The 25,712-nt window shown below is 36.6% G+C and overlaps 1 protein-coding gene across 1 annotated transcript in view; it reads right to left on the bottom strand.

Moving 5' to 3' along the window:
• Positions 1–25,712, bottom strand: part of SPEF2 (sperm flagellar 2) — a 187,990-nt gene that overhangs the window by 36,113 nt on the left and 126,165 nt on the right. Inside the window, exons 25-29 of the mRNA XM_030813964.1 lie at positions 20,364–20,515; positions 16,369–16,549; positions 6,562–6,709; positions 4,301–4,429; positions 1,916–2,054 (exon numbers count right to left, since the gene is read on the bottom strand). Of these exons, the coding sequence (XP_030669824.1) occupies positions 1,916–2,054; positions 4,301–4,429; positions 6,562–6,709; positions 16,369–16,549; positions 20,364–20,515 (749 nt within the window). The remainder of the gene's footprint in view (positions 1–1,915; positions 2,055–4,300; positions 4,430–6,561; positions 6,710–16,368; positions 16,550–20,363; positions 20,516–25,712) is intronic.

Genomic DNA, 25,712 nt, shown 5'->3' with positions numbered 1-25,712 from the left:
AAAAGCCATTTTAAAGGCTAGAGAAGTTTTATACATGAATAAGTGCATTATCGCTGTATTGAAGAAAGGATCTTGTTTATATATTACAATGAAAGTGAGCATCACAGAAAAGTGCATATTTGATCTGATTTTGTATAATTCATAGGCACCAAATATACCATATACTGAACATATAACTGAAAATTTAAAAAGTAGTATTAGTTGCTATCTTTGAAAAGATACTCTAGAATTCAACTCCAGAATGTTGTCTTTGTGAGTGTCCATGTAACACGTGTTAGCCAATTAGTTTATGCTTTAGGGTGGTTGTGTGCTCGGGGACAGAGGAGGTCACTGGATAGCTGCTGAGTTTATGTGAGTGAGGAGGGACTCCAAATGTGGATAGAGACCCAAACATAACCCGGCACGATACTCTGTAAAACATGACTAGTAGAATAATACCTTTATTGGGAATCAGGACACTAAAACAGATGCGCGCCACCTAGTGGAAGGTTACTTAAGAGTAATCTTAACAACGGAAGGAAAAAAGTGCCAGGAAAATAAAAACAGGATTTGAAGGTCAGAGGGATCTGCCAACTAGCTATTTACTTATTTTATTTATTTATTTATTTATTTATTTATTTATTTATTTATTTATTTATTTATTTATATCACATTTCTAGGTTTTAACTTCTTGTGGCCACAGTTCATGACAGCATCTGTAGATTCACAGGGCAAAGACGTATACAATATAAATCTGAGAAATATGAGTACATCTGCTAAAATATGCATTTACACTGGATGGCCACATGGATGGGAGCCATGAGTCCCAAAAACGAAGAAGATAGACTTTCATTTGAAAATAGCAGGCAGAGAACAGAACTGAATATTATTACTGTGTGATGCTGATGAGTAACTGACTTGGTTATCCAATAGCAAAATGATTTTAAGTATCACTGCAGTAAGCTTACTTACTTGTGCTTGTGTTTGTATTTTTTATTCTGTTTAATGTTTGTTTGTTTTACTATGGAGCAATAGTTCTAAACAATTAGGCTGAAAACTTTACAGAAGAATTTCACTATGAGACAAGGACCAGAGAAAACGAACCATAACAGCTGCTTTTTACATGACAATTGTTGCTTCTAAGAATACTTGCCTTTTGAATACTGTTTGTGTAGCAACTTCTAAGTTTTCAGTAAATGTTTACTGTAAACTGTAGTGTTTCTTGGAATCTAGATCTAATGTAAACTTCTGAAATAGCCTGGCTGGAGTGATTCCTTGTATAGATGAAGCCAATGAGGCCCAGAGCAATCAAGCATGCTACTAATTTGTGGACAAGATGGGGCTCCTGGTCTGGACAATCATGACTCACTCTGCTGAGCTGCCTCTTTGTACCTTTTAAGGGTGAACTAACAGGATGACAGTCATTGCCCCTCAGTAGCAATGAAAGTCTGGGAAGTCTTTGGAACTCAACAGAAAAGTAGAACTTGGGGTTGGTCTTACAAGAGAATCAGTCTAGCTGGTAAAACATTCCAGTGAATGACCTTTTAATCTCCCCTTAATTGGCTCGGACTGATAATAAATCTACCATTGGAAAAGTATGAAGCATTATTTTACTTCTGAAAACTATTTTTAAATTACCTATAATCTTACCTTGTAAAATAAGGTTCTCATTGATTAGTATGATAGCTAAACTTATAAATATTGTGCAAAGTTTAATATAGCAATAGAACCCTTTAATGCGTGATTTACTGTTAGAAAAGAGTTAATATAAACATGATAGTAAAGCTCATGTTATCTGTTTATACACGTGATTTCCTAAAAGGTCAAAATTTATATTTGTAACTAATTTAAATTTGTAAATACCTTAAAAATCTTCATCAATTTTCGTACTTAGAATACACAAAGCATATTTTCAGAAAGTCATGTAGTACTTTACCTGGCCATTTCATTCAAATACCTCTCACCAAGCCATTTTTCCATGAGTTTATATACATCAACCATCTTTGTTACTAAATCTTCAAGAAGAGCCAATGCTTTTGTCTTTATCAGTTCAAGTCGAAACTGCGTGGCTATTTCTATTTGCAAAGAGAAATAAGAATGTTTTAACATATTGCAGTGCACGCATTTACTAATGAACAGATTCACTTTGAAACCACTGGTGCTTCAATTTGTGAAGCTTTAGGTGCACGTTTAACATACCAGAATAGATAAGATAATATCCATCTCACTGAAAAGCAAAATGTAATATGTGGTAGAGTCATTTCAGAAATTATCTGAACCAAAACTATAATTGAGCTTTTTATCTATTGCACTTTATAGCAATCTACTCTTTGATAAATGAAATGTGAAAACACACATAGGTAATTTCTGAATTTTGAAAAGGGAGTTGGGGACAAAGTCTCTTGCTTGTCTACTTACTTTAGAACCTGCGGTGGCACTGCCATTGTATTTCTCAGCACCACTAAAATCAGGGGAAACTCCATGTGCCCCCGGGCCTATTACTGATCTTGGCACATAATTTGGTTGGTGGATTTTATCTCCAAAATTTTTCCAGTTTCTCTTTTTGGCTTTTTTTCATCATCACCACCTCGTTTGGGTGCTGATTATCTCTCACTTAAACTGTTGCAATAGCCTCAATCCTGCTTTTTCTAACTTTCTTCCCCCACCTCAAATCCAAATCCACCTCCACACTATCCAGAGTAATTTATCTTACCTGCAGATGTGATCATAATCACTTTAACTGCTCATAATTTTTCACTAGCTCCCAGTTGCCACCAGGGAAGAATCGAACATTCTTGGCAGTGCCTAGATAACCCTCCATGGTCTGGCCTCCCCATCTCCCAAGTTGCTCCTTCCCAGAATATGCCTCATGCTCCTAAGCTACTCACAAGCTGATATGCCTCTTACCCCTCTCTCTGCCATGGCACGTAATACTTCTCTTCATTCTCATGCCAATTTTTCCCCTGGAAAAACTTCTCCATAGTCTTCCAATTCCGCTCAAGAATTAGTTCCTCTGGTAAGTCAGGAACTCCCCTCATGTCCCCTTTGCTCCATATGCCCGCCACCAATATCACATTTTTTTTGAGACAGGATCTCACTGTGTTGCCCAGGCTGGATTCAAACACAATTGATCCTTCACCTCAATCTATTCAGTAGCTGTGACTACAGGCCCAGCTGTCAACAGGTCAACATGCAACAGTGATTGCATTTCTCTTCCTTGAGACTGAGTTTTATTTTTTGTTTATTTTTGTACATATAAATGTGTGTCTCCAGCAACTATCACAGGACTTGGCACAGAGTGGAAAGTCAATAATCATTTGTTATATGAATAAATGAATTTTGCTACACTAAGGATCATGTACGGAATGAACTGAAAGATGAAGTATACTGAAAACCACTGAAATCAGATGCAGGGCAGGCAATAGGGGAGATGCATCTGTCCTGGATTCGCCTGATGCCACAGTCTCCCTGTGTTCAACTGACTTCAGATTTTATTGTTGGGGTTGTAGAAGTGGGTGGTAGTAAGATGGGGAGGACAGGGGAGAGAAAATGAGAGAAACAAGGGATGGAAAACATCCTTAGTAGTTAACAGTCCCTGAGTAGTTAAAGTTGTCTCGGCATACCCCATGCCGCATTTTGGTGGTTTTGTCATCTTGTATATTGACCATGTTTATTTCCCTTAGGATATGTTTGCTCAGTTTCCTGATCTTTTCAGATTTCATTTAGAATTGCATTGCAAGACAATTAGGAGAGCCATAAGGAGAATATGTTTTGCGGAGTCATTGCTCCTATAGAGAAGAACACCCCTGAACATAATAGATACATGACTGGCTCTCCTATGGCCTTTGTTCCCAAGAACTCATTTTCAGGGCCTGTTAGCCTTTAGTTAAAATGTTATTTTCCTAATGAGGGACCTAAATTATTCTTACTGTAATATAAAACCACTTACTTTAGGTAGTCCCTATCTAAACCTGTAAAATCATACAAACTTTCAACATTTTCTTTTGTTTCTGTTTTATGAGATTTTAATTACTGCTATTGCTTTTTCTAACCCATTCCCAAATTCTTTTTGGTTCTTTTTGAGATCCTGCCATCAGTTAAGACTGATTAGGTGATGCCAAAACATCTGACTCATGCAACACTCAAATCTAGTCCTCATGTGGTCAAACGAAAACAGTCAACTGAATATTGCGCTTTTCAACCTCTTTGCTGTATGTTCTCATAGACGTGGTCTGAGGCAATTGACGAGCCAGTTGTGGGCTGTTTGGCTACTGGTCTCCTTTCTACTGAAAAGCATCATCTTAGTCGTTTCAATCGCTACCTTCAAATTGCAAGGCAGCGAGGTGTTCTTCTTTTATTTTGACCCTCAGTTCATTTTTCCTTTCGATTTCAGCAATTTCCTCTGTTGTTACTATGACAGGAGTTGCTTCTGCCATAGGTGGTGATTTACCTGAAAGGGCAATGAAACATGCTGAGTAAACTAACAAAATACAAAGGAATGCACATAGTACTTGGACAGAATGAGCACAAAGCAAAATTTGTTAAGCTATAAACCTCTAGTGATTTGGAAACAATGAAACCTTGGTCCTCCCAGCATGTGTGATGAAATATTGAATTTTTCCTTGAAAATCCTCTGTATGGTTCCTGGGCTGGACTCATATAAAAACACCCAATTTGTGTAGTATAATTAAACAATAAGGTATGTAGCAAGTGCAAAGATGGTTGGTTTCCAAACATAGTGAAATCCAGAGTTTGGGGACAGAAAGTAGCAAATCCCAACGTAGTGCTGACCCCATTAGACACCTGCAGAATTACCACTCTATAAGGGATAACTTCTATTAGCAAAGTGTTTCCTAGATCTTCACCAAAAAAGAAGATACGAGAAAAACCTCAAGAAGATGTGGGTGAAATGCGGGTGATAGTCAAGAATCTATAATCTGTTTAAATATGATTATTATTTTTTGAGACAGTCTTGCTCTATCACCCAGGCTGGAGCGCAATTGCATGTTCATGGTTCACTGCAGCCTCGACCTCCCAAGCTCAGGCAATCTTTCCACCTCAGCCTCCCCAGCAGCTGGGACTGCAGATGTGTGCCACCATACCCAGCTATTTTATTGTATTTTTTTGTAAAGACAGAGTTTTGTCATTATGCTCAGGCCGATCTCGAACTCCTGGGCTCAAGCAGTCCACCTGCCTTGGCCTCCCAAAGTGCAGGATTACAGGTGTGAGGCACTGCTCCTGGCTAATTTAATTATATTTTAATTAGAACTTAACTATAAGTACATCAGTGATTATATAAGAGAATTAGAAAATATAAATTTGTCAGTACTTATCAAAGGATTTACCCATGGGCTATGGCAATATGATTCTAGTTGCAGGGCCCATTTACATAGCTCTATTTTCAGTTCAACTAATCTTTCTTGAGGGTCTGACCTCGAAGGGTTCAAATCTTGTAAAGAAGACACTGTAAACAAAGAAATTGTAATATGTTGCAATAATAGATGTGTATGTAAGTTATAGATGAAGGAGAGATTAATCTCTCTGGATTTCTGTTTTATCATCTGTAAAATTAAGGGATCAGACCCCAACAGTTACTCCATTAAAGTCAACAGAAGCACTTCCCTTATTCCTGCCACTTGAGATGGACTAAAGTGGTGTGTTCTTTATCGAGGTAATACTCTTCCCCTTCCTTCAAGTGCCACTGACCCACTCCTTCCTCCATCCTCAGTGCTTTCCTTTAATTCCCATTCCTGGCTGCTTGAATGTTCTCCATCTAAGAAGAGTCTTCTAAGCCATCGGACGGAGAAGGGAGACCTTGTTCTTAAGGTACTTGTACCTCCCCTATCAAAGCACAATGGTCACATGTCTCTCTACTGCAAGACTATAGCTGGATTAGGGCAGGGACTGTGGTTGTGATTTTTGGTTTTGTTTTTAATTTACTATTGTGTTCTTGGCATCCATCTAGAGCATTTCACATAGCAGGTGTATAATAAACATATCACAGACAATCTATGAGTGGAGTGAGTTCTGCTCATTTGCTTCCCAGGATTCCACTTCAGAGAGGGAGGGTACTGTTGATGACAAAGCTATTCATTCCTAAGGTTAATTAGGGATCTCTTTCAAGATGTATTTTCTCAACTCTTTGTTTTCCCTCATGCTACTGAGCCAGGGATTTAGGCAGGAGGCCTCCAGGAGAAAAGGACTTGCCCCTGAAACATACACATAGCTTTTAAAAACATAGCTTTTAAACTTCTCTTTGTTACTGCAGGGTTAGCCTTTCTGCACAGACTTTTCGGATGACATAGTACCATCCTGGAAGTTCTTTTAACATTTCAAAACTGTCTTTGAGGTTTATTTTACCCTGAGTACATCTGGCTATTTGGTTAAACAAGTTAGGTGAGCTTGGTATGCAATGTGATTTGCCACTAACACCACAAATCATAGAAGCCTGGGTCTCTAGTTTAAACCTAATGAGTAGTATTTTAGTGGCTTAGAGGCTAATAATGTGTCTAGTTAAATGCTTGTTTTCTACCAAGGAGAGGTTTAGGCATCCAGGGTTCTGAGTGCTAAAACCATAAATACCTTTGGGTTTTTTGTCTTCCTGTTTTTTCTTGGTTGGCTCCTTCTTGACTTTTTTATTTGTACCCATCTGAGGAGATTTTTCTTTGGGGTCTGCTGGCTGGTTTTCTTTTTCTTCTTCCATGAGCCTCTGATGAATTTCAGCAGCCACCTGGTTGCATAACAGCAATATTTCAGTTAATGTAGCATTTATAAAATATGGTAACCATTTGGATGTAGTCATTACTAAATTCTGTTGAAACCTTAATCCACTGTAAACAATTGTACCCATGTCCTCAAACTTTACAAAACACACCCCACCATGTTCTACTTAAGTGGAAACCTGGCCCTGTCGCAAGATGCGGCTTCTCTACCACCATCTGTGTGGAGGCTGCTCACTTTCTCAAGCCCACCTGCAAATCATCCTTATGTTTCCTCACTGCCACCTCTGGAGCGTCACAACTCCATGGTTATGCGAAATTTCCTTTCTTTTAAATCTCAGACACACATTTATACTTCTCAGTTGCTTTAATCTCTTGACTTCCAATCCAGGGTATTTCCCTGTATCAGTGTTTCTTAACCTTTTTTGATAACTGATCCCCTACAGAGGTTTTTTTTTTTTGTTGTTGTTACATTTTTTTCTTTTATTTGCATTCACAAAATTTTAATCCTGCAGAAGTGTATTTGTTTATGTTCTGGGTATGTATGTTTGTGGTTTCTACATACATATATTCATCACCCTCAGCAACAGCCAATTTTTGGAACTACATGCCCTGTGTTAATTGGGTCATGGACAGTTGAATCCTGGGCTTCTATTCTACTTGAGCACTAAATATCACCCCCAAAAGACTCAGCATTTGTGAGGTTGACCCATTCCACAGGCTAACCCCAAGGTTCTTAGCTTCCTCTGCTGGGCTGACTTTCAGCTTCTCTGCATTCCACCAAGCACCTCCTTTCATTCTCACAAGTGTCCTGGCTTGAGATTAGTTGTTCTGTCACCTCATTCTAAGTGCTGAATGGAGAAGCTCTGTCCTTTCCCACCCACCGGGTCAGAAACTGCAGGTATCCCTCCACCTCTCCTCTGTGGCTGGCTCTGCACTTCAGGCAGCAGAAAAACCTTGTCTCATGACAACACAGATGAACCTGGAGGACATTATGCTAAGCAAAATAAGCCAGGCAAGAAAGGCAAATACTGCATGATCTCACTTATTTGTAGAATCTTAAAAAGTCAAAGCATAGAAGTAGAATGTACAAGAGGGTTACCAGGGGCTGGGGTGAGTGAGTAGGTGGGACAGGGAAAGGGGAGATGTTGGTCAAAGGGTACTAAGTTTCAGTTAGATAAGAGGAATAAGCTCTGGTGACATCTTGCCCAGCACGGTGACTATAGTTAATAATAATGTATATTTCAAAATTGCTAAAAGTAAATTTTCAATGTTCTAACCACAAAAATAATAAGTGAGGTAATAGATATGGTAATTAGCTTGATTCAATCATCCCACAATGTATACAGACATCAAAACTTCACATTGTACTTTATAAATGTATGCAATTATTATTTGTAAATTAAGATTATATATATGTACACTCTTGTCTTGAGGCTTGTGTCACTGGGGTTGTACTTGCAGTTAGAAATACTGGACATTTTGCAATAAGTTCAGCTGCCCCTGGGGAGGCGAAGGTTGCTTATGAGTGTCACCCCAAGAAATGAGAACCCAGGAAAGAATCCCAAAGGTAGAAACAACACACACACATGCGCACGCACACACACAGATATTGTGGAGGCAGTAGCAACATAGGGTTTAAAACTCTAAAATCTCAATAAAGCAATTGGTGAAAAATGGGGGTTATTGAGGGCTTATTTAATTATAATTTCTGGGGAGAATGGGGTGAGAGGATGAGAAGACAAAGAGAAAGATTAATGAAGGTGAATAGAAAAATGAATAAGGCATAACCTCTACTCTCAAAGACTATTACACTTTTGTGGGTGAGATAGACCAGCCAGTTCCTGCCTTCTCCAAAATTCTGCCACACTCCATACCCCATGGCAGCATGTAACTGTTCCCAAGTGTTCTGTGAGTGTTAAATCTTGCCCCACCGTCCAAAGGGGCGTCATGCTTCCCAGAGCTAAACCAGTCCTACTTCTTTTTATTCTTCATAGCTTTCAGTATCTGTGCTGTGCTCAAAGGGGATGCCCAGTAGGTGCTTAATAATCAATGGACTTTCTTTCAAAAGAATCATATTCCACAGAATGCACCCTCAGCTTCTTCAGTATCAACAGAATCTTGGAGGAATACAGAAAGGTTTCAGAGAGCAAGCAGATTTCTTGTGTGTGTGTTTTTTGTCTTTTTCTTTCTTTCTGCCTTTGCTTTTTCTTTTCTTTCTTTTTTTTTATCAGATGCCCTTTTGATAAAAATGAATACCAGATACTGTACTTGCAAGTTCTTAGTAAAGCTGAAAGCAGACTTGCTAAAATTCTTCCCCTAAATTGCAAGCAATTCAATTTTTAATCGGTTCCTGCAAAGCACTGTAAGTTAGCAATTTTCTTCAAAATTGGATTTTTCTACTTTGTAAACAACTTTGTGATGATGATAATTATCATAATTACCTGCATAATTATGTATAATAATCGTCTGAATTTTTCTGGTCCACTTCCCTCAAAGACCTCTGGGTTGCTATCAAAAATTAACGTAATTCACAATTCATTCAGCAATCTAGCTTATAAAGCTGGAGAGAACTTTAGACATAATGCCTTGACATTGTGGGTGTTAAAAATATGACTTGTTTCTTTGAAATCACTGCATACCCGCTAATTAGAAGAAAGTTTTGCCAAAAATTAACATAGTCTACTAAATGGATAGCTCCTGGTAAAACTGCTGTGTAGAAAAAAGCCTGTGTTAAAGTGCTCTCATTTTTAGTTGCACTAATCTCAGCTGGTGCTGTTTGCCCCACAACAATTTAGTGAATCGCACCTGTTTCATTAGAAATTCAAAGTTGCCTTAAGATTGTGTGACATCAAAGTCAAGCAGTATTCAAATATGATTGTTAGTAATATTAATTACTAAGCAGTCCATTTTCCTACGCTTTCTATAAGATTTTTAAAAGTCCACAAGGAAAAGGGTACAATTTTGAATACATTTCTTAACATAATAAGTTAAAATTTATAGTTTCTAAAACACTTTACATACATTATTTCATTGGATTTTTTCAGCCATTCAATAAAGGAAAGGTAGACTATCTCCAATATTACAGATATAGCACTGAAGAATTAGAGAGGTTAAGTGATTTTCCTAAAATCATATCAGCTTAATCAAGAGGCATAGCTATATGATCCTCCCTTTCTAAGAATATACTATTTTTCAGTGTCATTTTCTCAGGTAATCTTAATGGGATTCATAAGACTTGTAGATTATGTCTACGTTGCTCATTTAACAATAAGAATAACTCATTTTTTTCTAGAGCTTCTACATCTGGTTTCCCACTTTCTGGTGCTTGGTAGTTGTGGTCTCTGCTATGATCATTATTGTCACTAATGTCATCATTAATATTGACATCAGCATCATCAGCATAGCAGCAGCAGCACCTCAAGACTATATTGAGGGCTTATTATTATATTATGTTTGATGTGGGCATTATGCTAGGTCCAAGGTATACAAAAAGTTTTAGAATCTAGTTAAGTATTCAGACTAACAACTAACAAGATACAAATTACAAAACAACAACAACAACAACAGAAACCTAGATACTAAGAGCCAAATGAGTAGGAAAGACAATAACTGCTATGAGAATAGAAAGAGCACACGATTACAGATGGCTAGGACTTCAGGAAAGAGACAATTAACTGGTCAGGAATCAAGATAGAAACTAACGCTGAAGACCTAAAGAAGGTCAAGGGTGTGAGATTCTATGATGGCAAGTGGAGATGATCACACTAACCCCTTCTTCTCTTAGGTCAATAATGAAAAATCATTTTAGTATCCTTATATACATCATATCCCATTTATAAAAAATCTAATACTTATTTTCTTTCATCTAGTTCATTTTGCCCATTTACATTTAATGTAGTCGTAGATATATTTGGGCTATAAATCTACCATCTTCTCTGTACTTTCTATTTGTATTGCTTGTCCTGAATATTTTTTCTGTCCTCTTTTCTTTGCTTCTTTTGGATTGAATATTTTAAATTTCATCTTTCCCCCATGTTAGCTTGGAAATAGCACACACTAAATCACTTAGTGGCTACCCTAGAAATAACACCATGAATTATTGACCAAATAATAGACTTTGAGGAGCCACTAATTCATGGTGTAATTCCTAGGGTAACTGCTAAGAGACTAGTAACAATACATGATGACCAAACTTACAGAGGGGAAAAAAAGCAGAAAAGAAAAGACACAGAGAAGATGAAAATGAAAGGATGAAAAGATATGACATATTAACAATATCTAAAAGTATAATTTACAAAACAAAAGCACTATATATGCAGAAGATTATTTCATAATAAGAAAAGGTCCAATTCACCAGAAAGATTTAACGATTTAAAATCTATATTTTCCCAATTTGTCTTAAATATACATAAAGCAAATTGACCGAACTACAGATGATCTTATTATAACTCTCTAGATAATTCAAAGGAGAAAACAAATGAGAAAAATTAGATTTAAATAATGATATCTAATATATATTTAAAATACATAATAAAACAATATATCAAAATATTTGTATATAAACAAGTACAATATGTACACTAAACACTTAAATGAATATATTTCAAGTACACATGTAACATTTCAAAAACTGACCATAAGGCAACTTCAAAAACTTTTATGAGAATATGCTCCACGAATAAAATGTAATCAAGCCAGAAAACAACATATTATTTTGAAAATTATTTCCTTTAAATATATAGTGGTGAGATTACTGGAATATGGTAGTTCTATTTTTGTTTTTTAAAGAAACTTTCACACTGTTTACCTAATCATTATGCTAATTTATACTTCCCCTATAGTGTGCAATGATTTTCTTTTCTCCACATCCTCACCAGCATTACTTATCTTTCACCTTGTTAATAACAGTCATTGTAACAGATGTGAAGTAATATTTCATTATGGTTTTATTTTTTTTTACTTTTTTATTTTATTTTTATTATTGTACTTTAAGTTTTAGGGTACATGTGCGCAATGTGCAGGTTTGTTACATATGTATCCATGTGCCATGTTGGTGTGCTGCACCCATTAACTTGTCATTTAGCATTAGGTGTATCTCCTAATGCTATCCCTCCCCCCTCCCCCCACCCCACAACAGTCCCCAGAGTGTGATGTTCCCCTTCCTATGTCCATGTGTTCTCATTGTTCCATTCCCACCTATGAGTGAGAACATGCTGTGTTTGGTTTTTTGTCCTTGTGATAGTTTACTGAGAATGATGATTTCCAGTTTCATCCATGTCCCTAAAAAGGACATGAACTCATCATTTTTTATGTCTGCATAGTATTTCATGGTGTATATGTGCCACATTTTCTTAATCCAGTCTATCGTTGTTGGACATTTGGGTTGGTTCCAAGTCTTTGCTATTGTGAATAGTGCCGCAATAAACATACGTGTGCATGTGTCTTTATAGCAGCATGATTTATAGTCCTTCGGGTATATACCCAGTAATAGGAAGGCTGGGTCAAATGGTATTTCTAGTTCTAGATCCCTGAGGAATCGCCACACTGACTTCCACAATGGCTGAACTAGTTTACAGTCCCACCAACAGTGTAAAAGTGTTCCTATTTCTCCACATCCTCTCCAGCACCTGTTGTTTCCTGACTTTTTAATGGTGTGAGATGGTATCTCACTGTGGTTTTGATTTGCACTTCTCTGATGGCCAGTGATGATGAGCATTAAAGAATGTATTGAAGAGATATCTACACTCCCAGGTTTATTACAATATTACTAAAAATAGCTGAGATATAAAATCAATCTATGTGTTCATTAATGAATGAACAAAAAAACATGATATATATATACATAATGGAATACTATTTGGCTTCAAAAAAGAAGGAAATCCTGTCATTTTACAAAAATGTGGATAATCCTGGAGGACACTATGCTAAATGTAAGAAGCCAGGCACAGAAACACAAATATACCATGATCTCACTTATATGCAAAATCTAAAGAGTTGACCTTATAAAATTACAGAGTAAAATGATGGTTAACAAGTGCTAGGGGTGGGGTGGAGTGAGGTTGAAGAGATGCTGAGCAAAGGATACAAATTTAAGTTAAGAGGAATAAGTTCAAGAGATCTGTTTTACAACATAGTGACTATAGTTAATAACAATGTACTGTCTTTAAAATTGGTAACAGAGATTTTAAGTGTTCTCACTACAAAAAAATGATAAGTGTATGTAATAATGCATGTGTTAATTAGCTTAATTTAGCCATTTTACGATGTGTATGTATTTCAAAACACCATGTTGTACATAATAAATATATATAATTTGTGTTGATTTAAAAAAGCAAATAAATATTGTTTAAAAAATTATCAAGAAAGAAATATCATACAAAAAACAGCCATGTAACAAACCTGTGCATGTAATCCCTGAATCTAGAATAAAAAATAAATGTAAATAAATAAATAAAGGAAAAACAACCAAAAGAAGATTAAAAAAGAAAATTAAAAATATATTTCTATAATGCTTTGAATTCGATGATAGAAGTAACATATTAGAAACTTTTTGAGATGAAGCTAAAGTAAGTCACAGAGGAAACTTTAGAGTAGCAAATGTGTATGTTAGAAAAAAAAGACTGGATACTAATAAACTATGATCTATCTCAAATCCCTAGGGAAAGAACGGCAAAGTAAACCCAAAGAAAATAGCATGAGGAAAAAAATGATATTAAGAAAAGAAAAAAAAACACACATTGTAACATAAATGAATGAAGTTAAAAGTCAGTTATTGGAAAGCCTGGTATAATTGATAAACACCTGGCTAGGCTGATTTTTAAAAAAAGAGGAAAAGCACGAATAATAAACATCAGAAGTGACAAAGTGAACGTCACATAGACACTGCAAGTATTAACACAAATGTAGGCCATTTTAAATAACTTCATGCCCATAAATTTAAACATTTAGAAATGGAAAAATTCTTAGCAAAATAATATCTACCAAAACCAACTGAAGTTTTTTCTAAGAAGAAACAAACCCAGAAACATTGCATAATCTATTAAAGATAATTCTTGGGTGGGAGGAGGGCAACAAAAACTCCTACTACAAACTTCCTATAAAACTTTAGTTCTAGATGGCCTCTTAGTGAATGCTACTAAGCATTTCAAGAAGAAATAATCCCAACCTCCACAAAATTTTCCAAAGTATAGAGAGGAAACATATCCAGACTTGATTTATGAAGCTAGTATTATCTGGATGCTCCAAGCCATCAAAGATAGCAGGAGAAAGGAAAATCACAGAACTCGCTCACTTTCATTATCTCACTCAAAGACTAAAATTCCAAACAAAGTAGTAACAAAACAAACCCAGCAATACTTAAGAAAGATGATGTCTCATTAAAATGTTGGACTTACTCCAGGAATGTGATGTAAGTTTAACATTAGAAAATTGGTCAATGTGATTTTTCATATTAACAGAAAATGCAGAAAAAATTATATAATAGAGGCAGAAAAAGCATTTGAGAATACAATTCATGAAAAAACCTCTCAGAGTAAACAGGATATGAAAAGGAATGCTCATAATCTGATAAATACTGCCTTAAAATCAGCAGCCAACATTTTTGTGAATCTTGACAAGCTGATTTGAAAATTAATATGGAAAAGCAAAAAGTTATGAAAATCCAAAATGTTCTTGGCAGATGACAAGATGGGAAGATTTTCTCATTCAGGTAACAAATAAATGGTATATTGGTGTGGTGTTGGTATAAGCATAGACAAATGGAGCAGTGCAACAGACTTACACATAAGTGGTCATCTAATGTATGACAAAGATGATAGTTCGGTGAAACGGTGAAAGGGTTTAGCACTACCCATGAAAGCCGAGGTATTAAGTATAGTATTGTCTACTAACTTTGAAGATAGCACACATTGTTAGATGTATACCCAACAGTTATCTATGCACATGGGTACCAGTAGACATGTACAAGCATTCACAGCAGCAGTATCCATACCAACACCAAATTGGAAACCCAAAGGTATTATTAAAAGCAGGCTGGTTAAATAAATTGTGATACATTCATATAATGCAACACAATGCAGCAACAAAAAATGAACAATATAAGATGAATCTTACAAAGAAAGTTGAGCAAAAAAAGACACAAAAAAGACAAAAGATATGAGTCCATTTATCTAGAGCTCAAACGCAAGGAAAACTACACATCAGTGTTTAGAGCTATAGACTTGGGTAATAAAACTCTTAAGAACATCAAGGAAATGATTCCTAAAAAGGCAATATGGTGGTCCCCTTTAGAGAATTCGAAGTAGGTTAGAAATGGGAAGGAACAAAGAATGACTAGGTAGGTGCAGCCCTTATTCTATTTCTCTCCAGGTAGTGGTGCCATGAGTATTTACTTTAGGTAAGTTCATTAAGTCGTGCAATTATAATTCATGCATTTTCCTTATGTATGTGAAAACCCATACTAAAATGGTTTTCAAAAGAAGCAAAAACAATGAGAGGAGTTATCATTGCTTCTGAGAGGGAGAAATGAAAGAAGTGGGGAGAACAAAAGAAAGAGAGGGAGGAAGAAAGGAAACACTGAGCTGCTTGTATGAGAAGGTCGGAGAAAAAGAAGCCTGAAGGCAGAGAGGCCAAGAAGGGACTTGGAAAGTGCCCAGCTGGAAATTTTGTCTGCTGTGAGATCTGTGATGCAAGGTCCTCTTCTACCTCTTTCACAAAATCTTTTGGAAAGTTGATGCTGCTTTCTGTTTGAACGTGATATTTCATGGAAACTCAAAGAAGGCTTGGCATGTTGTGAAAAGGGAAGACATCTTGGTAGACCCAGGACCTGGCAGATGAGGGAATAGCAATTGATCACCTGAGTTAAACTCTGTGTGTATCTTCTTCATGGTGTGGCATTTCTGCTTGGATTAAAGTTATGTGTATGCCTCCCCTTTCTTTTTTGATTTGGGTAGAAATGATATAAGCTTTGAAGTCATATAGACCTAGGTTCAAATTTCATTTGGATATTTACCTGCTAGGAGAACTTGGGCAAGTTTCTTAGCCTTTCTGAACCTTAATTCTCCGTCGTAAATTGGATAATAATAATACTCACCCCATAGGTGACTTAGGAAAAATGCCTAGCAGAGGGGTTGCCAACTAGAGCCCTATAGGCCAGACATGTGATTTGCTTGACTCTGCAGAATATTTTTTAAAAGTTTTTATTTCGTTTCTTACATGTTAAAATTAGTAGTTTTACATAAAAATCTGAATGTCTGGCTTTTCTTGGAAAATTGGAAAATCTGGCCATGCCAGACCTCATTTTTAAATGGCAATTGCATGTGCCCCTGCAAGCAGGGGTGTGACTTCTGCTTGGCCCTAGACCCATCCCTCCTGATTGTCTTACACTTGACCCACCTCATTAACATTTCCTGACTGTCTTTAGGCCCTGCACGTGGAACCAGAGCCTAGCACAGAAAATAACCTAAATGTTGGTTCATTTGTTTCATGATCTCAAATATTTATTGACTGAATCACATTTCTCTATTTCTTTCAGAAAAAAATATTTTGAAGGTACAACTTTCTACAGTGCTTGAGAACATTGTGTAAATTTTCTACTTATAGCATATTACCAACCTTGGTACTTAATGAATGTGTATTACTAACAGAAAATACAACGAGCACTGCTTACCATGTGAGATACTGCTAAAGAAGCCTGCTGCCAGGTGTCCATGACCAACTTTTCATCGGCCTCAAAGTTGGACTCAACGTTTTCTAGGGAGTTATCCATCTTGCCCTTCAGTACTGATTTTGTTTTTGCTTTGGGTGTAACTGTTTCCAGAGAAATGGATATTCGAGGAACTAGAGGAATTCTTTGAGAAACAAACAAGCAAAAGGGATATAAAAATTCTGCTTAACAAAATTCTGTTTTTGTGACCACGTTACTTTGTAAATTTTACTGTCTTGGTTTAATCTCAATTTTCAAAGTTTTCCTGAAAGAATTATTTTAATGCAGAAAAGATTATAAAACACTGCATTCAAATTTTTGTGGTCTAGAACATCTTGTTAATAAGAAGAGACTCAAAGAAAACAACAACAAAAACCCATAATTTTCAGACTTAATTCTCAGTAATTATAAAGCAGAGGATTAGACAATGGCCATTATAAAGAAAAGCGACTTTGGAATTTGTTCCAGAGCATACACTTCCCGTGAAGGATAAATAAAAAAGTCAGTCGTGAAAAAGCAAACCAAACAAAACTGGGCATCACTTCTCTAAGGTGACAAGTATCATTTGGCATCCTGGAGGGCACAACCGAAGGTAGGACATGACTGTCCATGGCCATACCACATTGAACACACCTGATCTCCTCTGACAGTAGCACATGACTAATACTAATGTGAGGTCTGAAAGGGGGTACTGCACAGAGGCAGCTAAGTTTTGATGGTGGGTGGGGGTAGCCTACAGCACCACCCCCACAAAGGTTTTCTCTTTGTTTTATAAAGTCCTGTGGGGACACAAAGTTAAGCTCTCCCTCCCTCTTCCCTTATTGCTGCTCCTGTGTAGAAATTTTTGAGCTGCCTCTGGGAATATCTTATCCCAGAAGGATCCCAGGATCTCAAAGGTTAACAGAAGCAGGGAAAGATCTACAAGGTAGAATGCTTATTGTGACTGGAATCCCCCTTTAGTAATAGAAAGCGCAAAGGGCTATCAGCTTGGGGAAGAAATGAGAAGAGAACAGCTCCAAGGATGCCTTTGTTGAAACTAGAGGAGGAGAGTCAGAATCAGTAATCTAGGAACAAGCATTTGTTTTGTAGACTCACGTTGCTGGAGAACAGAGCAGTGATTCAGAAAAATGAATCACTGGTACAGTATCCTAGGCACGGTCCACCGTGCCTAAAAAGGCAGTGTATTGAGGATCTGCTACTCGTCTACCCACAAATTAAATTACATTTTAAAAATCAAATAAGGCTAAATCCCTGTCACTCCAGTTTGACTGTGATTCATGTGTTCAGTAAGTTAGGGTAAGGCTTCTGTGATCACTTCTAGATGTTTAATACAGTACAACATGTATTTTTCAACGTCTTGCTTTGGAGGACAGCAGTGGTGGCATATAACTTAGAAAAAGAATTTGCATTTAGAATTTATTTACTGGAAAAAACTCTGATGTAGGTAGCTCTCTCACTATTAGTAGGTATAAACTTGAGCATGTCATTTGACTTTATGAGGTTCAGCTCCTCTTGGAATAATACAAATATAATAATTATTATGATAAATATTCATTATTAACTAAGAGTTATTACTATCATTGTGAATAATCTTATGATACTACTACTAATATTATTATTGCTATAGGGTTGTTGGGAAGAATAAAGTGGACAAAATATATGAAAATTTTTAACATTATTCTTGTTTCCCTTTATATGTGACAGGTTGATAGGTTAGCTGGTTGATATACTGATTGACTGATAGTTCCAGTAGGTATCCAAAGCTGTGATTTGAGGCTGAGACTGGTGCAGAGTTATTCGCAGGAAATAAGAACTGGATGTTCTTTTGCCAGTTTCATTCTACTAACCAACATCAACAGCTTACCCATTATGCCTAACTTGCTATTGTGTGCTGAGAACAGAATGTACTGCCACTCTAGACATTGAAATGTGGCCTCTTTTGATGGTTCTAGTGGTTTATACTGCCTCTGGATTTTTTTAAATTGTTTTTAATCTCAAAGATCTCTTTCAGCAGCTTGCTGAACATTTTCCTTCTATTTGTGTCAAAAAGAGGGGACACATTTTTACTCTTAGATATTCTTGTGTACACACGGGCCTGACAGGGATGTGATGGGAGTAGATGGAAAAAGCCAGGAGAGAACAGAAATGGGCTTTGGATCACTGCATAAAATATTGTGTTCAGGCCATCTCAAATTCTTTTTGGAACAAGGGAGGGTAAAAGAAACAAAGCAGGAACATTCAATAGGTAATAATCTACATTTATTGAGCATTACTGGGACTCAATCTCATCTTCTGATACCACAATATGGTATTAAATGCTTTGTAGATTTTATTTTCCGTAATCTTCACAACAACCCTCCTTTACAGATAAGGAAACTGAGGCTTAAGAGAGATGGAGTGACTTGACAACAAATAGTCTTAATTTATCTACATACACTGATTGAGTAACAGAATTAGGATTCGAACCAGATCTGTCTTACTTCAAAATATATTCATTATCTTGCATTTAGTTTGTACAGCTCCTGACACCTGCATTGACTGAGCAAACTTCTAAAAATATGGTACACTACCTTCAACATAAAATATATAGCTCATCCCCTTGGAGATTTAAATTTAACCTTCAGTGTCTTTATATTATTTTTTTTAAATTTGACTTTCTTTTTCCCCTCCTCATATCTGATATAATGTTTTTTGTTTCTTATCACCTGCCTACTGATTATTAAAAAGGATTGTTTTAATTCTTCACTATATTTTATTGATTTAGTTCAAATTAAAATTCATTTAATTTTTATGGATTTTGATTTCTATTTTTAATTGCTTTAATTTATTTTAATTCTTACTTTTAGCTCTCTTAATGTTTTATAGTTGGAAACCATGCCACAGGAATCACCAGCACTCCTAACTCCCATTTCTAGAAGACACTTTTCTATCTGTTCAGAATTTCTCAGAGTTTGGGATTTTGCCTTTCCCTTGCCCCTACCAATTGGATCTACAAAAACAATGACTTACAGACTTTTAGATCGCACAGGATTTGCTTGGCTGAAAATAAAATTTTTCTTCTATCCTACCACCAAGTTTATTTTTTTGCTGGCAGAAATCTGATGTTAGACTATTAATAGGTCCTTCAGTCACTCTCATAAGGTCATTATGACATACTACTGAGACTTTACTGTTTCTCAATGTCTTTATCTGTAAAAGACTCGAAACACCTTCCATTTTCATTTTCATTTATATAATGCAATATGTACACACACAGACCTGCTTTGGTCCTTTCATAAAAGTGTTAGAGGTTCACAATTTTTTTTTTTTTTTCAGACGGAGTCTCCCTCTGTCGCCCAGGCTAGAGTGCAGTGGTGGATCTCGGCTCACTGCAAGCTCCACCTCCCAGGTTCATGCCATTCTCCTGCCTCAGCCTCCTGAGTAGCTGGGACTACAGGCACCCGCCACCACGCCCGGCTATTTTTTTTTTTTTGTATTTTTAGCAGAGATGGGGTTTCACTGTGTTAGCCAGGATGATCTCAATCTCCTGACCTCATGATCCGCCTTCCTTGGCCTCCCAAAGTGCTGGGATTACAGGCGTGAGCCACCGCGCTGGCTGAGGTTCATAATTTCTTACCAGAAACCATTGGGGCCAAAAGTGTTTCAGAATTCAGAATTTGTGTATACCATATATTCCCTAATACCACCTGCAGAGTCTGTGGGATGACTCCGTCATAAAACATATTTTATCTCTGCAGCAAAATGGGTAAATACTCCCTATAAATTGGATAATATATATTAGTAGTCTTAAGTCAACGACACACTAACATCAAAAAAAAAAGACATGTTTGGTTATTAGAGCTTTTTTGGATCTTGGATTTGCAGTTAAAGGAGTGTGATTTTTATTAGTGGTAATTAATTTTAAATCACCAAGCTGTATGTTCAAAACAATTACAATGTGATATAATAGCCTGCCTTACCTAAGCTGGCTTTCGGAATTGTCTTTACTATCCAGTTGGACCAAAGGGATTCGAGTAAATCTCTTATTGTCCTCTACTGGGATTTTACTTTCCATTCCCCGGTAATAATCTTGAAGGAGTCTCTTCGTATCTTGGAAACGGTTCAGTTCTGCCTTTAATAGCAAATGTGAATGTTAATATCCAAGAAAGAACAAGCTGATCTGTACATATTTCTGATATAAGCCTCTGAAAGCACTTTTGAAAACATTTAGATTGAAAATAATTTTCTGGAAATTAAGAAGGAGCACTAGTTATAATTCTATATCTAAGATTTTCATTAAAATTAAAGATAACTAGTGACTTTTCATTCTCTATATTTACGGAACATGATTCTACTGATTCTACTTAACAAAATGACTTTTCTATGCCTCTTGACATTGTGACAGTTACAGGATGTATGATGTTTCAAGTAGTGCATGCTATTCACTACTTTAACATTAGCAATTCCTGTGTCCTAGATTCAATCAGTATATAGTAGCAAACTTCTTTATCATAGGTAGCATATGAGTTGATTTGGAAGATACCAAAAAATACTATACATACAAATACAAAATACAAATACAAAAAAACACTAGGTTCTGGTTCTCTAGAGCAACTTAACTTAGCTGTGGAGAAACAACAAAGGGTAATATAAAGCTTTTTTTTTCTTCTTTCTTTCTTTTTTTTTTTTTTTGAGACAGAGTCTTGCTCTGTCACCCAGGCTGGAGTGCAGTGGTGTGATCTCAGCTCATTGCAACCTCCACCTCCCGGGTTCAAGTGATTTTTCTGCCTCAGCTTCCTGAGTAGCTGGGTTTACAGGGCCCTGACCCCATGCCCTCCTAATTTTTGTATATTTAGTAGAGACAGGGTTTTGCCATGTTAGCCAGGCTGGTTTTGAACTCCTGACCTCAGGTGATCCGTCCACCTCGGCCTCCCAAAGTGCTGGGATTACAGACATGAGCCACTGTGCTCAGCAACACAGAGTTTAAAGAATAGTTCTCTTGCCACAATTTCCTTTCTTGTTCAATATGTGGAGAAGAGAGAGAATTCAGTTCCTCCAGTGCTCACAGCTAAACCCTTCTGCTTGCTTTGCCAGTAAGTACCTTGTGAAAAATGGAGCAACCCAGAGGAGCTGGTGGCAAGGTGAGCATCGGTCATTCCCTTGTTGTGACTCCCTGTCAGCACAGGTCATTTCCTTTTGTGGTACGCATACGCTGAAGTGAGTGCATAGCGATTCCACACAGTGCCAAAAACACAAATGTAGAATATGATATTTTTCAACCTGGTCTCCCATTCGTTTTAGGACAATATGGTGTATAGCTGTGCTTCTCTATGTTAGTGTAAACCTGACCTCCAGACTTTGCTTTAGTCACCTGGGCTACTTAAATCAGTACCTGAGGGCCTAAATATTGAAGCTCCTTATACAGATGAATTCCATGATATCTAGTTAATTACAGAAAGCATCTTTTTAAAAGGAAAACAAAATTGGCCTAATGCTCAAAGGCTTATCTACACCAGACTCAAAGATATTTATGAAGGTATCCCTACACTTATCAAACAATTATGTCACCACTTATTTCGTAAAATATCAAGAAATATTCTCTTACTGCCGTATTCACAGTTCAGAACAAATAAATGTTTGGTTTTTTGTTGTAGTCTACAAAACAAAAGACAAGAACAGTTTCAATAAGACTGTATTTGATACAGAAAAGGTTAAGCCAAATTGCTCCTGGAAAAAGCTGTTTTCTGTACTATTCAACTTTTCTAGCTAAATGACTGAAACAAGAAAAAATTAATTTGGCGAACTTGACTCTAAGTTAAAAAATAAAAGTACCATTTATGTATTGTTTCACATTATAGAACATTTTTAATAGTCTCCTTGGATTTTAAACATAAATATATATTTAAGTAGTTTTTAAACTAGCATTTTGAAATGACAAGAAAAAATAAACCTTTTTCTCTCTCCTTGCAAAACAACCAAATTAAGTTTTATTATTATTATTATACTTTAGGTTTTAGGGTACATGTGCACAATGTGCAGGTTTGTTACATATGTATCCATGAGCCATGTTGGATTCATGTATGAACAAATCCTACAGTTTGACAATAAGTGTTTGCACCTGCCAGGCTTAGATTTGGTAAAACAGAGGAGAAAAATGAGTCTTATACATAATAAGAACTTGCAGAATGACACATTTATGTTGAATAGGATCAAATAGAAACCCAATTTGTACAAATTGAATACTGACAACTTTGGAGAATTAAAATAAGTGTGTTGAGGTTATAAAAATTATTAGTCATTAAACCATAGCATTGTATTATTTGGTAAATAAGTTTAGAAATCAGGAAATTATTTCCTCCTTAACTTAGAGAACTAAACTCTTTAATAATGACTAGGTTTCGTAGAGCTTCTTTTACACAATTGGTTTTTGGGACAGTGCTGTTATCTGTGCCTTAGGCTTACCTTATTATAGTGATTATCTTATATAAAATACTTATTTATTTTTTAAGGCATAATTTAATTAACTAAATCTGATAAGATGGCATACTATATCCAAGATTTTCATAAAGGCAGAATTAATCAAAATTCCTGTTACATTTATGATAACTAGTAAACAATATTTTTATGATATTATAACTAGTAAACAATATTTTTAATTGTTATTAAAAACAATAATTTTTAATAGTAAACAAGATTTTTAATTGTGACAGAATCTTAGATTTAAAAAGAATTTTAGAAATCATCTAGCATAGCATTTTCTAAAATACATTTTGTAGAAAACTTGTCCTATAGGCAGTTAATGAGTACCTTGTTGGGGAAGAAATAAAAACTTCTCAAGGTCAAATAGTGTAGAAATAGAAATAGAAATAGAAATAGAAATAGAAATAGGATTTCCTTCCTCCAGGGCATCTTGATGTCTAAATATGTCAATACACTTGCCAATCTCCCGGGGAGAGGGAAGAAGGCTAGAGTAGATAGCACTTCCCAAAGTCATTTGATCACAGAGTCCTTGTTTTGTGAACATCTTGTAGGACTAATGTCTACGGAACCCGTTTTGGAAACATTTATCTAGCTATCTGTTACCCAATACCACAGATTCTTGAAGGCTTCCTCTAGAGTACTTTCCACCGGTCCTCCAAAACCATGTGCAAACTTCTGCTTTTGAGCGTCCTGGACAAAAAGCTCATTGCCTCCAAAGTCTGTTACATGATGGGCTGTTCATTAGGCTCTTTCTTTAAATATTGAACTGAAACCTCCTCTTTTGTAATTTTTACCCCCGGTTTTTATAGAATCCTATTGATCAGTGCAAAATAAGGCTCTCTTCAGTTCTATGTGGCAAACTTTCAACTATTTGAACAATAAAGCAATGGTTAGGAATACAGTAGACACTCCCTTATCCATGGGGGATAAGTTTCAAGACCCACAATGGATGTGTGAAACCTCAGATAGTTCCGAACATTATATACACTATGATTTTTCATCTGATAACTAAATTGGCTACTAAGTGACTAACAGATGGGCAGGTAGCATCTACAGGGTGGATACACTGGACAGAGAGATGATTCACATTCTGAGCGAGACAGAATGAAACAGTGTGAGATTTCATCACACTACTCAAAATAGAGCACAATTTAAAACTTATGAATTACTTATTTCTGAAAATTTCCATGTAATATTTTTGGACTGTGGGTAACAAACTAGGGAAAATAAACCTGAGGAGAAGGGGGAGCTACTGTACTGGCTTTGAGGTCAAATGGGCAAATTGTTTCACCTGTGTTTGTCTCAATTTCCTCATTTGTGAAATGAAGATACTAGAACTTACAGTAGGCTGCGTGTGGTGGCTCACTCCTGTAATCCCAGCACTTTGGGAGGCCGAGGCAGATGGATCACCTGAGGTCAGGAGTTCGAGACCAGCCTGGCCAACACGTTGAAACCATGTCTGTACTAAAAATACAAAAATTAGCCAGGCGTGGTGGTGGGCGCCTGTAATCCCAGCTACTTGGGAGGCTGAGGCAGGAGAATTGCCTGAATCTAGGAGGCAGAGGTTGCAGTGAGGTGAGATCGCACCATTGCACTCCAACCTGGGTGCAAGAGTGAAAACTTGTTGTGAAGTTTTAATGCATTCTACATGAAAATCTTTAGAATGGTGCCTGGCATGTACATAGTAAGAACTTAGTAAATGTTAGCTTTTATTTACTGCTTTTTCCTCTTTATTCCTTGTTGGTCTGAGATATTGGTTCAGTTTCTCAAGATAAAAGTCCTATATCTAGGGATTATTGAAATATTGAGTCATATACCGTTTCCAAAGGAGGTATGTATTGCTCTGAATCAAGAGTGATTCATAAAAATTATCTGTTCCTTATGCCTTCATTACTGGTTTTCAGCTATTTCTGCTATAGCTTTTGATATGACTGTTTATAATACTTGATTTTTGCTTGCCCAAACCATGTCATGGGGATGCTGTCCAGACTGGTCTAGGCTGCTTAGGCATCTCACTTTGATCTTTGCATACAACCCATGCCATGGGGATCTGTCCTCCTGGTCGTGGCCCGGCTTTGTCCTCTGCTTTGGATGACATCTTTCTAACTCCATCTTCTCTTTACAATCCAGATTCCTAACATGGCTGCATGGGGTCTTCACTGTCCTGGTATCCTGATTTCTTGAAACCTCCTACCTGAGGGGCTGTTCCTGCCTCTCGGATTTCTGCTGATATTTCAGACCTTTTGTGGTCTGGCCTATGACTGAGACATGAATTGTCCCTTTGAAGGCTGGAAGTACCAGCATGTATTGGTCCTTTGATGAAAAGACATTTACTGAACACCTATTATGCACTAGCTGTAGGGATTGCCAGAAAAGTACTCTCATTTCCTGTAGTATCTCTTTATCTAAGTTAATCAACTAAAGATCAGAAATGTACCCTTTTCCATTCTCTATCTTCACTCCTGTTATTTTAGGAAAAAAAAATCATGTACATACAGCTTGAACGAAGACAGCCTTCATATTCTCTTCAGCTTGACTCAGCTTTAGACAGGCTGCTTCCTGATTCTAGGCCCCACCTCCCTTTTGTTAGGGCATTTGCTTTAAGAAAACTTGACATTGTAAATCCTTTCACTGTTCCTTTGAGGTGTAAATCTTTTCAAAAGCCTCCTACCAGTTGTACAACCCAGGAAAGAATGTCTTTCTCAAGGACCTAAAAACCATCTCTTCGTAATATAATTAATCATCAAGGAAGACAGGGACTCTATCTCTCAGTTCTCCTGTGTGAGACTAGGAGCCTAACTTCACTAGGTGCATTGCTTCCAGTCCTAAAACTACCTCCTGTGATGAAG

Source organism: Nomascus leucogenys, chromosome 6, assembly GCF_006542625.1.
Source record: "Nomascus leucogenys isolate Asia chromosome 6, Asia_NLE_v1, whole genome shotgun sequence".
NCBI classification, from domain to species: domain Eukaryota; kingdom Metazoa; phylum Chordata; class Mammalia; order Primates; family Hylobatidae; genus Nomascus; species Nomascus leucogenys.
This window is presented reverse-complemented; position numbering and strand designations above follow the sequence as displayed.